Genomic DNA, 12,219 nt, shown 5'->3' with positions numbered 1-12,219 from the left:
TTACTTGTTGATGTTTACAGTTTACCTATGTGGGTTAAGAAGTACTCTGTGCTATATCTGTCTTCTTAGAATTCACACTTCGTCTTCCTTTCCTTATATCATCCTCCTCCTTCCTCTCGTGGACATTCTTACCCTCCCCCTGCTTCCTTTTGTTGATTTCCACTAACCTCAATTTGTCTGCTCTTCTTTCTCTGCAGGTTCTGCTCTGTCCATCTAATCAAGAAGTGATTTCAACCAGACAGACTGTAAAAAAAGCTAAAGAAAAAGAAACCTGAGCCATGGCAGTGGCCGGATGTCCGGATTATTTCCTACATCATCCCAATTACCAGGTAAATGGCAATATTCTATTTTTCTTTATAGGGGGAAAAAAGTTTAAATCTTCAGTAAGAGTCAGTAATGCTTGCAACATTCCACCAAGGTGAACATGCTGAATGCACAAAGAGCAGCAGGGGGATGGACCTCTGTATCCTTGTTGGAGCAACAGAAGTGTCTTTGGATGAAACACCAGCAGGACTGGCCTTTTGGTAATGGGTGTGTTCACTACCAGCCATCAGCTCTTTGCAGGTCTGATGGTCAGCAGCACCTGTGTTTAAATCACAGCTTACCCAAGCAAAACCACATATTATAGCTTAAATATACACATTATATTTATACAAGTATATGCATAACTGTTTGACAGTGGAAGCTTTGTGCTCATGATTTAAATGTTTCTTTCAGAGTCGTTCAAGTGAAGTATTTTTAGTTGCACACAATCAGTAACATCCTATTAGAACCGGGAACAAATGCACTTTTGAAATAAGGAAATGTGCTGAATTATTAATTTCTTAATTTATGATTTCTCCTAAATTCTTCAGCTTTGACTGGGAGTCAGATTTGTCTCCTTAAGCCTGGTGTACAGTTGCCGTCGTCACTCCCACGAATGGCGCAGTGCACCAAAAGTGATGCCGCAACTGCTGGCGTGAACTGCACTTTGGTGTCACTTTGGCTCATTGTGGTTTTTGTAACCTGGCACCTATCCAGCACAGCCAGATTCAAGACAGGACTGTGGAATTTTACTGCTACAACCCCTTTAATTTTTTATTTGGGGGGTGGAAGGCGTGCTTTGGTGACATCACAGTTGGTACGTGACACAACATAAATAAGGTTTTACTCTGCAAACTGCACATGACCAAATTCCATCACTCGCTATGTAAGTCCCAGCTGGTGAGGTTTAGATATGGATTCATGTCTTTTTGTGCCTTGGTACTGAGTAACAAGACCAAACTTTACTTTTTGACCTTGGATTTAGGTTTTGTAGAATCCTCACACCATCCTCAGTGGAACAAAGGGCATCCAAACACTTGGAATAGGCCACTGACACTAAGTCCAATTAGAGCTGTGTGTGTGTTCTCTGCCAGTCATTTGGGCAATCTCTGTGAACTCAAAGCTAAGAAATAATTCAGTCTTTTAGATTTATTTATTTATTGGTACTGTGTTTAAATTAGTTTTTATGTACATGCGCTCACATACTTGTATATGTGGTAGGTCTGAGTCAGTGGCTGTAGTGCGTAATGTTTCTAGCAGCTGTATATTGTTTTGTGTCTGTGTTATTTTTAATAATAAATCAGTTATTAAAAGAGATGCCACACAGTGAAAAAAGCACAGTGAATAAAAATATATATGGTGCCCAAAGATGGCAGTGTAAATATGCGCAGTCTAATATTTTTCCTGCACCCTGGCCCTGCATTAATATTTTTCTTATTTAGATTATTCAGTGGTAATCAAAGACAGACGACGGTTCCAGTACTGGAGGCTGTAAAACTTATCTGAAAGGAATGAGACATCATTTTAGCTCTTATTTCTTTGCCAATGGTTTGGGTGGGTCCTGTTAGAGCTGTAGAATATGGACGTTAATGTACACACTCAAGGGTGTATGCATGCACGCATGCACAGGCACAGCAGTACTCACTCACTCGGCTGTTTGGAAACCATTCAGCTATAACAGATGTACCTTGACTCGCTGAATGAGAAAACCCATTCACTATGAAATTCCAGGGTTGTGGGAGATTTTTCCCTGATAAAACTGAAGCAGCAGTGCCAAACTGATTCAGCCAAAGATAACATTCATTTTGTGTTCACGGATTATATCACCACTTTAATCTTGTTTCAGCTGTAATCTTGATAATCTTGACTTGTGGTTAAATGATCTGAATGAGCAGAACAAGGCAAATCTGATCAAGTAAAAGACAACTGCAACGAAACTGCACTGTGTTCAGCTAAGTCTGTACAAATGTCAATGTGTACTATTCCTTTATGTAATTAACTATGGAGCAGAGGACTTTACTTTACTTTACTTTATTCATTTTTAAAGCACTTTAAAAACAGAAACTGCAACAAAGTGCTGTACAATAAAATAAGAAAGCACCAAGAGCAGAAACAAAAACAATAAAAACAGACAATAAGAATCTCATTGTGTATTAAAAGCCAAAGAATAAAAATGCGTCTTAAGAAGGGTTTTTAAAGCTGACAGTGAAGGGGCACTCCTAATGTGTAATGGCAGGTCATTCCATAACTTAGGGGCAACAATACTAAAAGCTCTATCTCCTCTGTGCTTCAATTTTGACCTCGGTACCTCTAGGAACAGCTGATCAGCTGATCTGAGGCAGCGAGTTGGGCGATGTGGATTAAGTAGCTCAGAAAGATAGGATGGAGCCAGCTCATGCAAACATTTAAATACAAGTAAAAGAATCTTAAACTGAATTCTAAAACATACAGGCAGCCAATGTAGAGAAGCCAAGATAGGAGTAACATGCTCCCTCCTCCTAACCCCAGTCAGAAGCCGAGCAGCAGCATTCTGAACTAACTGGAGGCGCTTAAGGGAGGACTGGCTAATTCCAAAGTAAAGAGCATTACAATAATCAAGCCTAGTTGTAATAAAGGCATGAATCACCATTTCAAAATGCTGCTTTAAAAGAATTGGCTTAACCTTTGCTAACTGCCGTAAATGATAAAAACAAGACTGAACCACTGCTCCAACCTGGCGGTCTAATTTCAGATCTGTATCAATTTTAAAGCCCAGGTTAGAAACAGTCTGCTTCAAATAGGACGCCAGAGGCCCCAGGTCAATTATAGATGTATCATGTGCACTAAACACTAAAATGCCATGTAAGGAGAACTCTGCAGTTGTTTTAAGAATGCTAGAGATCACTTTCATGCTAACAGAGTTCAAATAGCAGATTGGACGTTTTAAAAGTCAGGTGGTTGTTGAAATCATTGCTCTTCCTCTTTTTACCTCGGTTACCTGCAAGGAAATGCTTGCAGTCATCATTGCTTAAAAAGGGCTTCACAGGCAAGGATATTGCTGCTAGTAAGATTACACCTAAATCAACCATATATCTGATCATCAACAACTTCAAGGAGAGGTTCACTTGTTGTGAAGAAGGCTTCAGGATGCTCAAGAAAGTCCAGCAAGTACCAGAACTGTCTCCTAAAAGTAATTCGGCTGCAGAATCAGGGCACCACCAGTGCAGGAGCTTGCTCAGGAATGGACGCAGGCAGGTGTGAATGCATTTGCATGTGCAGTGTGGGGAAGATTTGGTGTCGAAGGGCAGCAAGGAAGCCACTTCTCTCCTGGAAAAACATCAAAGGGGGAGTTGGTCCCGCTGGCTATCGGACAACTGCCTGCTAATGCTGATAGCTGTACCTGCTTACTAATTTTGGTAATGGCTAATGGTTCCGATAGCAAACTAGTGAAGCGCCGGGTGATCAACTGCTGGCTAGCACCCTGATAACGTGGCTCAGGAAAGAGAACCATTGAAAATGTGGGTCCATGGCCAGGAAACTCACCAGACCTTAATCTCATCGAGAACTTGTGGTCAATCCTCATGAGGCAGATTGACAAATAAAAAACCACAAATTCTGACAAATTTCAAGCATTGATCATGCAAAAATGGGTTGCTGTAAGTCAGGATTTGGCCCAGAAGTTGATTGGCAGAATGCCAGGACGAATTGCAGAGGGACCAACACTGCAAATATTGACTCTTTGCAAAAACTTAATGAAATTGCCAATAAAAGCCTTTGAAACTTATGATATACTCATTATGCTTAGTAGACTTCAGTAGCATCAAATTTTGTGAGGCATGAAGAGATGGCTAGATTGTTTTATATTGGGGCTACAACTCCCGCCACCAATAGAAATGATAGTTATGAATGTCATTTTGGACTTAGCATTCCCAGTTCTAAGTTTCTGATGACTGACACGGTTTATGCAGCATGAAGGCGTGCCTCTTTTCACTATTCTCAGTTTTCTATCAGTGAATTGGGCCTCATGAGCAGCAGTATAGTATATGTAAATAGGAAAACAGGCTAGTAAAATACTGAATATTTTTCCATACTTGCAGTACTATGCAAAAGTCTTGAGCCACCTGTCATTTCTTTATATTTTGCTAGGAAATTTGGGAATGACTGTAGCAATTATTGAAATGTGCAAACATACATGGAAATGCAATATATAGTTAGGTTTATTTCTATAGCACATTTTTACAACAGCTGTTGACCAACGTGCTGTACATCTAAAGTAATTAAACAGCACAAAACATAGGACAAAATGGCAGAGTTAAGAAAGGAAATCTAAAATACGAGAACCTGAGTAAAAACAATGCAAAGTACATGGTACTCATTCTGATTTAAAAGCCAGAGAATAAAAATGGGTTTTCAAACAGGTTTTAAGTGTCTAATGTTGGAGAGGTCCTGATGTGAAGGGGCAGTTTGCTCCACACTTTTGGAGCAACAACTGCAACAACAAAGGCCTGATCTCCTCTGTGCTTTAATCTGGGCCTTGGGACTGCTAGGAACATTTGCTTAGCAGGCCCCAGTGATTTTGAGGGAATGTGCAAACTTAAGAGGTAAGAAGGCGCCAATCCATGCAATGCCTTAAAAACAAATAGTCTTAACCTCAATTTGAAAACTGAAGGGATGCTAATATGAGAGAGATGTGGTAGTGATGGGCAGATGAAGCCTCATGAAGCTTTGAAGCTTTCGATCCAATTGGTTTTAAAAAAAAAAAAAAAAAAAAAAAGGGGGGGGCGGTCAAAATTTTGTCATTTCAGCTATTTGTGATGGCCTCTTGGCAGCATGGAAATAATCGCTGCCAAAAAAAAAATAGAAATAAAAACACATTTTTCTTGATTTTGTGTGGATTCATTCATTAATTCATCTGTTTTTGATTAATATGTGGGTAATGGTAATAGGGATCTATCATTGTCAAAACTTTCAGTATGATTTCAGTCAGTGGTTAAGTAAATCCAATAGGACCCAAGATGTTTATTGTAAAACTGCTGCAGTATTTTCAAAAAATGGGACAGTGATTGAAAATCCTTTCACATGGTACTGAGGAGTAAGGACTGCACAAGTATCCCACAGCAAGCCTGTATAAGCTTAGCTATATATGCCTCTGCTTAGATGAGGTGCTGCTGTTCTACCCCAGTTACAAACACTTCACCTTGGAATGAAAAAGGAAAAAAAAGACTTGTGAATATTATAGTCGTGACACATTTGATTATCTGTAGGCATATAATAATATAATACCTTACTGCAGAGATTAGCTCAAAGTGTTGCCATAAAGAGGAAACCTTCACCTTTTAGCAGCGCCACTGAAACTGCTCCTCTCTGTCACAGCAAACTGGTGAAACTCCAAAACGAACACTGAAAAATTTTGCAGAGATCCATTGCATTTTCATAAATCACGCCAACACTCGAACCATTACCTGAACCACCAAGGCTTCAGTTGTCAGCAGTGACATCACTCGCCCTTAATGAAGCGAGCCTCAATATGCGCTTCATAGAAGTCTTCCTGGGTTTCTCAACATGCACGCTGAAGCCACGGCACAGTAGTCCCATTGCCAATATGTATTCTCACTTGCAAGCGCCAGTTTGTAACTGTGCTGCAGCAGTTTGGACCAACTGCGGTTGACTAAGGAGGGAAAGGCTGACATCTGAATAAAAACTATTACAATAGTCAAGTCGAGACAAAATGAAGGCATGGATAGCTCTCTCAAAGTCTCTGAAACAGAAGAATGGCTTCACTTTTGCAAGTAGCTGAATATGAAAGAAGCTATTTTCAAAGACAGGATATAAGGGTCAGGAGCACCAAACACAATGACCTCTATTTTTCTGTTCATTTAAGTTAAGAAAATTTAAAGCCATCCATGTCTTAACATCCTCCAAATAATCCAGTAAGGCCTTCAGAGGATTAATTGATTTACATTTCAGTGGCAGGTAAATCTGCGAGTCATCTGCATAACAATGAAGTCAAATGCCCCCCCCCCCCCCCCCCTCCCCCCACAGGTTGATGTGAGCAGATGGGTTTAGTGATGCTACACACCTGTCTGAGTTCTCTGGTGGCACTATTGAACCAAGGCTGAGTTTTAGGTTTTAGACTCCTTGTGAGAGGAGCGATGGGGAATCAAGGATTTCTGAGCACTAACTAAGGCATGATTGCTGTTTTGCTAAGAACAAGCAAAACGATCAGCAGTAACTGATGTAACCATGGAAGATTGGTGTTCAGGCGCCTCAGATTTGACAGGTTTATGCAAAAGAAATCTCAAATATTACAGGCATGTGATCGGAAAAATTGACATCACAGATTTCAGCATCGCAAAGAGGCAGGCCACTCAGATCCACACAAGATCCAATGTATCTCCTTGTTCATGTGTTGGTCCTTTAACTGACTAAACAAGATTAAAAGTCCATAAGATTTGAAAAGGGCACAATCCCACACTGCATCCATAATGCTGAGGGCTTGGGGTGGGGGTGGGGGGTTACTGCAGTGTGAGCACTGTCATGCTGAAAAATGAAGCTGTTGATAATGAAATGCTTTCCAGGTGGCATTACATGGGGATCATAAGCTGGCAGTACTTTTCTATGTTCAGAATTCCATCAATTTTGACAAGATGCCCAGTACTACCGACTAAAATGCAGTCCCAACCCATGGCACAGTCTTCACCGTGTTTTACAGAAGGCTATAGACACTTACTCGACAATATTGTCTGTTTTCTGTTGTAGCCAACAATAGGAGTAATTTCTGTTACTTCTACTACAATATTTCACACTTGAGAGCTGTTCAACTATGTGGATAAAATGTAAATGCAAAACCTAAAATGGCGTACTACTATAATATTTATAGATGGGTCAACTTTTAATTGATAAAAGGCTAAAAAGTTGTGATTTAAAACCCTCAATCTTCTGATGTTATGCAAATATTTGTCGTGGCCCAGCACATCCATGCTACAGCTGCAGCTGAGTTTCCACAGTATAAACAAATAATTCAACAAAGCATTGGAGAAGACATTAGTGTGACCTCCTGATCTCATTCTGGTCAGTTATGTAATAAGAGATTTCCACTTGCTGCCTAGTGTTGATGTACTGTATGTTGCAACAAGCCTATCCCTGTTAATGCTGTTTTTCCTCAGTAGGTCAGTCCGAAGTAAGACTAGGACCCTTTGTAACACTTGTAATCTTTCTGAGAATATTTGGTTCTTGTTAAACCAGTAATGGAACGTGCAAATTTATCCTGTTAAACTTGAAAGGCTCAGCCTCGCTGAACTCTGCAGTGCAGATTGCAACTGTCAAGTGTGACGTGTCCACTGTGCATAGGATGTGCCAGGTGCACGTCTGGTATTTATGAGGCCAGGCTTCCCTACTGCAGCTGTGGTGCACTTGCACACTGGGAGTGATGAGAAATAATGCATTACTATACTCCTACCTAATAGCCTTTTTACAGTCACTTTCACTTTATCTTAAAACATATTTGACTCTCACAGAGATGCACAAATATTCTTTTACACTACATAAACACTATAACACTTGATGTCATGTTGCTTCTCAGAGCCACATGTCTACCTGAATTGAATAGATTTCCCAAGTTATCTGGTGTTTCCTATGAAAGGATTGATAGAAGTTTTAATCTTTATATCTTTTTAAATGATTTATAGTGGAACTTGTAACGAGATCCTTAATGTGGACATCAGCCCATTAAACACGTTGTTCAGCCTAATATTTATGAAAAGTGGACAAATTAGCAATAAGGATCCTTAATAAGAACAATCAGTGCTTATTTAACTAGTGTCTGCAGTGTGCAATTTAAAATTTGCAATGTTACTTAGAGACTACAGAGAGGGACAGATACCAGGTATTATCAGGGTAAGGGGAGAGGCCTTTAGTATGTGGATTATAGTTAGTGAGAGCAGCTCATTCTGTCAAACTGGCATTAATGTCATAATGTAATATCTGCTGGTTGAAAAGCATGGAATAAAAATAAATGGAAATGTGAACAAAAACACTGACCGTGTGTGCTTAGCAGCTAACCTGCAGGGACAGGATCAGAAATGAGTTCATCAGAGGGACAGCTCAGGCTGAGCATTTTGGAGACCGAGAGGCAAGGCTGAGATGGTTTGGACATGTGCAGAGGAGAGACAGTGGATATACTGGACAAAGGATGTTGAAGATGGAGCTGCCTGGCAGGAAGAAAAGAAGTCAAGTTCATGGTTGTAGTGAAGGAGGACATGCAGAGGGTTGGTGTGACAGGAGGGTGCTAGGGGGTAGGGTGAGATGGAGAAAGATGATCTGCTGTGGAACCTCCTAGCATAGCTTAAAAAAACCCCCAGTTTAAATCAGTTCCTTTAGGCAGATCTATCTCACTAGTGACTGATGCTTACTCTGATGACTCAGCTTAAAATAAAAGCCTGCCGAGGTACTGATATTTTGCATTATACTCATAAGCTAGAATGTAACAATCTAACCTAGCAACAGTCCAAACTCAGCAGTGAAATAAAGACTGCCATAATCAGTTGAACATTGAGCTGTGTTAACTATGATGGATTCTGGTGCATGCGAATGAACTACATGGTGACTGTAAGTCTTTGAACTGAACTGAACAAAGTGTTTTGTATCAGCAAAATTAAGTATTCCCACTTCTGCTTGGCATTGAGGTGACAGTGGACAGCTGGATCAGCATCAGCACTCCTTCCTCTGGCAGTGGGGCGTGGCTGAGCCACAGACACCAGGAACAGTTATGTCAAGAACTAACCTCAGTGTGCAACAGGAAACCATCAGTTAGCCCTGCGCAAACATGAAAATGGAGCCCAAAGTACTGTTATGGATCAATTTCAACTGTTAATTCTCCAGTATTTTCCAGTCCAGCATGGCTTCATGTTCAGTTTCTGGTTTAACCTAAGACCGACCTCTCCTAAAGGCACAGCATAGATTTGACTTGCATCTCAGTATTTTTTTTCTTTTCTCTTAAGGTCCTGCTTCCACACCTTTTGTGTGTGCCCTTCTTTTAATGCCTTAACCTTGCCTCTGGCCTTCCACTGACCCCTTTTAAAGGACTAAACCCTCAACCCTCTGACTCCTTTTTGAAGTTCCTTTGAGCTTCATTAATATGAAAGAGCCCTTATATGCTCTTTGTCAAAACTGGGCCTTCACTCTTTCCTGTTTTGACCCCTCTTTAAGAACTCAAGCAATGTATGTCTGTGTGTGTGTGTGTGTGGGGGGGGGGGGGGGGGGGGGGGGGGGGGGGGTAATTACCTGTACTTGTGAGACTGAGAGGAGTGATGAGAGAATGCAAAGATAAGAGCCTCTAATTGTTTTTAAGTAAACACCAAGTGATGAAGTACCAGCTTTTATATCTTTTTTTTTTTGAAAGGGGGGGGCGTCTGAAGTCATTTATTTCCAGACACCCATACAACACTGCATTCAAAACCAGTATATAAAGAGTCTTTACACTTCTGCTCAGTGGAGCTCAACCATGACCATCCAACAATACACACACACACACACACACACACACACACACACACACACACACACACACACACACACACACAGCAACTTTGTGATATACTAGCCCACTAACCAAACACAAGTGTCCCAGTGCTGTTTGGGTGACTGGGTAGGGATCAGTCACAGTCTGGTAGCTGGACCAGACGGTGTGCGTTGATGATGGGTTTGCTGTGCCACAGGAACAAGTATAGTAGCGTGGTGGTTATTTATTTTTTTTTCTTTTCTATTTTTTTTCTTAACTCAAAAGCAGGTTAGTCCCATTAAGAGCCAAAATCTCCTCTTTTTTTTTTTTGGTTTCAATTTTTTTTTAAATATTGCTAGAATTCAAGACTATAAAAGACGGAACAATGCAGCTTAATGATTGGATGCGGTTGGGTTAGTTGGTATAGAAGAGCAGTTGGGGGTGGCAGTGGTGGACAACGCGGACAATGTGCAGAGCATATATACCAGTACACACCAGAGAGAAATGACAAGTTTTCTTTGTGTTTGGGGTTTTTTTTTTCTCCTTCTGAGGACCACAGTTAAAATCTTGCATAAATTCAGTTGAGCAGAACCCTTATTTTGAAGAACGGAGACATCAGGGTGAAATTCTACTGTACTTGAAGCTTTACTCTCACAGTGAGTCATTTCTCTTTGAACTGCTCGTCAGGTCTGATTAGTGGAGTTACCTTAGATGTTACAAATTCTATACAATTAAAAGAAAAAAGGTTGAGCTCCCAGGCTTAAATTATTTTTTGCATTCATTTATTTATTTTGTAGAGAATAAAAATTGTTCCTGTTACAATGTCTACATTATAGTGTAAAGTCAGTGGGGTTGAGGAATCACTGCTAGTCTCACATTTATGTAACAAGATAAAGATTAAATGTGTGGATGTGATCCGGCACTGTGCTGCAAGGAGACAAATTTAATGAGATTCACCTAAAACCTTCGAAATGCATTAGTTAAAGGCTTCTACTTGGGATGCTTTTGACTTGTTAACTCGAATGTGGGAGACAAAGCATCCATTATAGTACGGGGGGGGGGACAAACAAACAAAAGCAAACGCTTGTAAAATAATCTAGTTCTGCCTGCATTGTCTGTCTGTACTCCAAATGAGGCAGAACAAGCTTACTGCAGCAGCTTTTATTCCAGCATCAGAGGAAGTCTTCTGCGCTTGCAGTCAGTAGCGATGTTTTTCTGAACACAGTAGTCCGCCCAGAACGTCCTGTTCCCACTCCTGCTGTTAGGTCCTGTGTGGGACGCCATTCGGGACAGAGACAAATGATAAGTTGCTATTGCTGTAAATTCCAGAAACAAATCTGTCAAATATGTGTGCACATATATAAACAGTTACTCCTTCTACTTTTTTTGTTTTTCTTCTTCCTTTTTGAACAGTTTGTCCTGACTGGAATCCTTTAAGTCATCATAACAAAAGGGAAATGAGGACTCTGTGCATGAGTGGTGCCTTAAGTGGTTTTCATCTGCACTCTGATACACACCTGATCATGTGCACACACTGTTTATGCTGTGTGTGTGTGTGTGTGTGTGTGTGTGTGTGTGTGTGTGTGTGTGTGTGTGTGTGTGTGTGTGTTTCACATGCCCAGGTTAGGAAGAGTAGAGATTAAGTTAGCTCCGCTCTCCTGAAGGTGTTGTAACTGCTGTTTAATTTTGTTTAGTTTTCTCATTTTTCATTTCATTTTTCATTTTAGCTTTTGTTACCACTAAAAGATATGCAGAATATGGGAAAACTGATTTCCAGAAATGGAATATAGTATTCAAAATTATATTTGCATTCATATATAATCACCTGTTACTGCATTGCTGTTTTTGCTACGGGATCCGCTCGTTTCTACAGTAGACTAGATTAAACAACCACCGTAGATTCCTCTACACGCTTGGAAGAGGAAATCCGAGAGAGTGATATTGAGCTGGTTGCAGTTTTCAGCCTCAGCGCCAGATGCCACTAATTCCTACACACTGGTCCTTTACGATGATCAGCACCAAACACGATTCAACAAGATATGGTTCATTTAAAAACAAGCCAAAAAAAATTATTCATTTGTTGACATTCAAAGGGGTAATGTTTTTGGTCATTTTAATTTTATTTTTCCTATTTTTAATCAAACAGTGTTTAGGTGATGTATTTTTAGTTTGGCTGCTGTAACAAAGTTCTCAGTGGGGTGACATGATTATTATTTTTTTCTTTTTTCTTTCTTTCTTTGCTTCTCTCTCCCTCAGCAGGAAAATATCGACCGATCTTCCAATCACAGACAGACTGACCTCATTGGTCCGAGATTCCAGCAACCAACCAATCAGAGTTCTTCTAACCATCAAGGTTGGTCTTTGTGTGTCTGTGTGTTTGTTTGCACAGTTAACGTGTAGTAATCTCCAACATGGTGTGGAACTTGTGATATGAAACT

The 12,219-nt window shown here is 40.4% G+C and overlaps 1 protein-coding gene across 1 annotated transcript in view; it reads left to right on the top strand.

Annotated features, from left to right (window-relative positions):
• grb10b (growth factor receptor-bound protein 10b) overlaps positions 1–12,219 on the top strand; it is a 69,928-nt gene that overhangs the window by 15,639 nt on the left and 42,070 nt on the right. Inside the window, exons 2-3 of the mRNA XM_030749775.1 lie at positions 198–329; positions 12,038–12,134. Of these exons, the coding sequence (XP_030605635.1) occupies positions 279–329; positions 12,038–12,134 (148 nt within the window). The 5' untranslated portion in view covers positions 198–278. The remainder of the gene's footprint in view (positions 1–197; positions 330–12,037; positions 12,135–12,219) is intronic.

Source organism: Archocentrus centrarchus, chromosome 16 (genome assembly GCF_007364275.1).
Source record: "Archocentrus centrarchus isolate MPI-CPG fArcCen1 chromosome 16, fArcCen1, whole genome shotgun sequence".
NCBI classification, from domain to species: Eukaryota; Metazoa; Chordata; class Actinopteri; order Cichliformes; family Cichlidae; genus Archocentrus; species Archocentrus centrarchus.
Note: the sequence above shows the minus strand (reverse complement) of the source record. Positions and strands in the feature narration are given on the sequence as shown.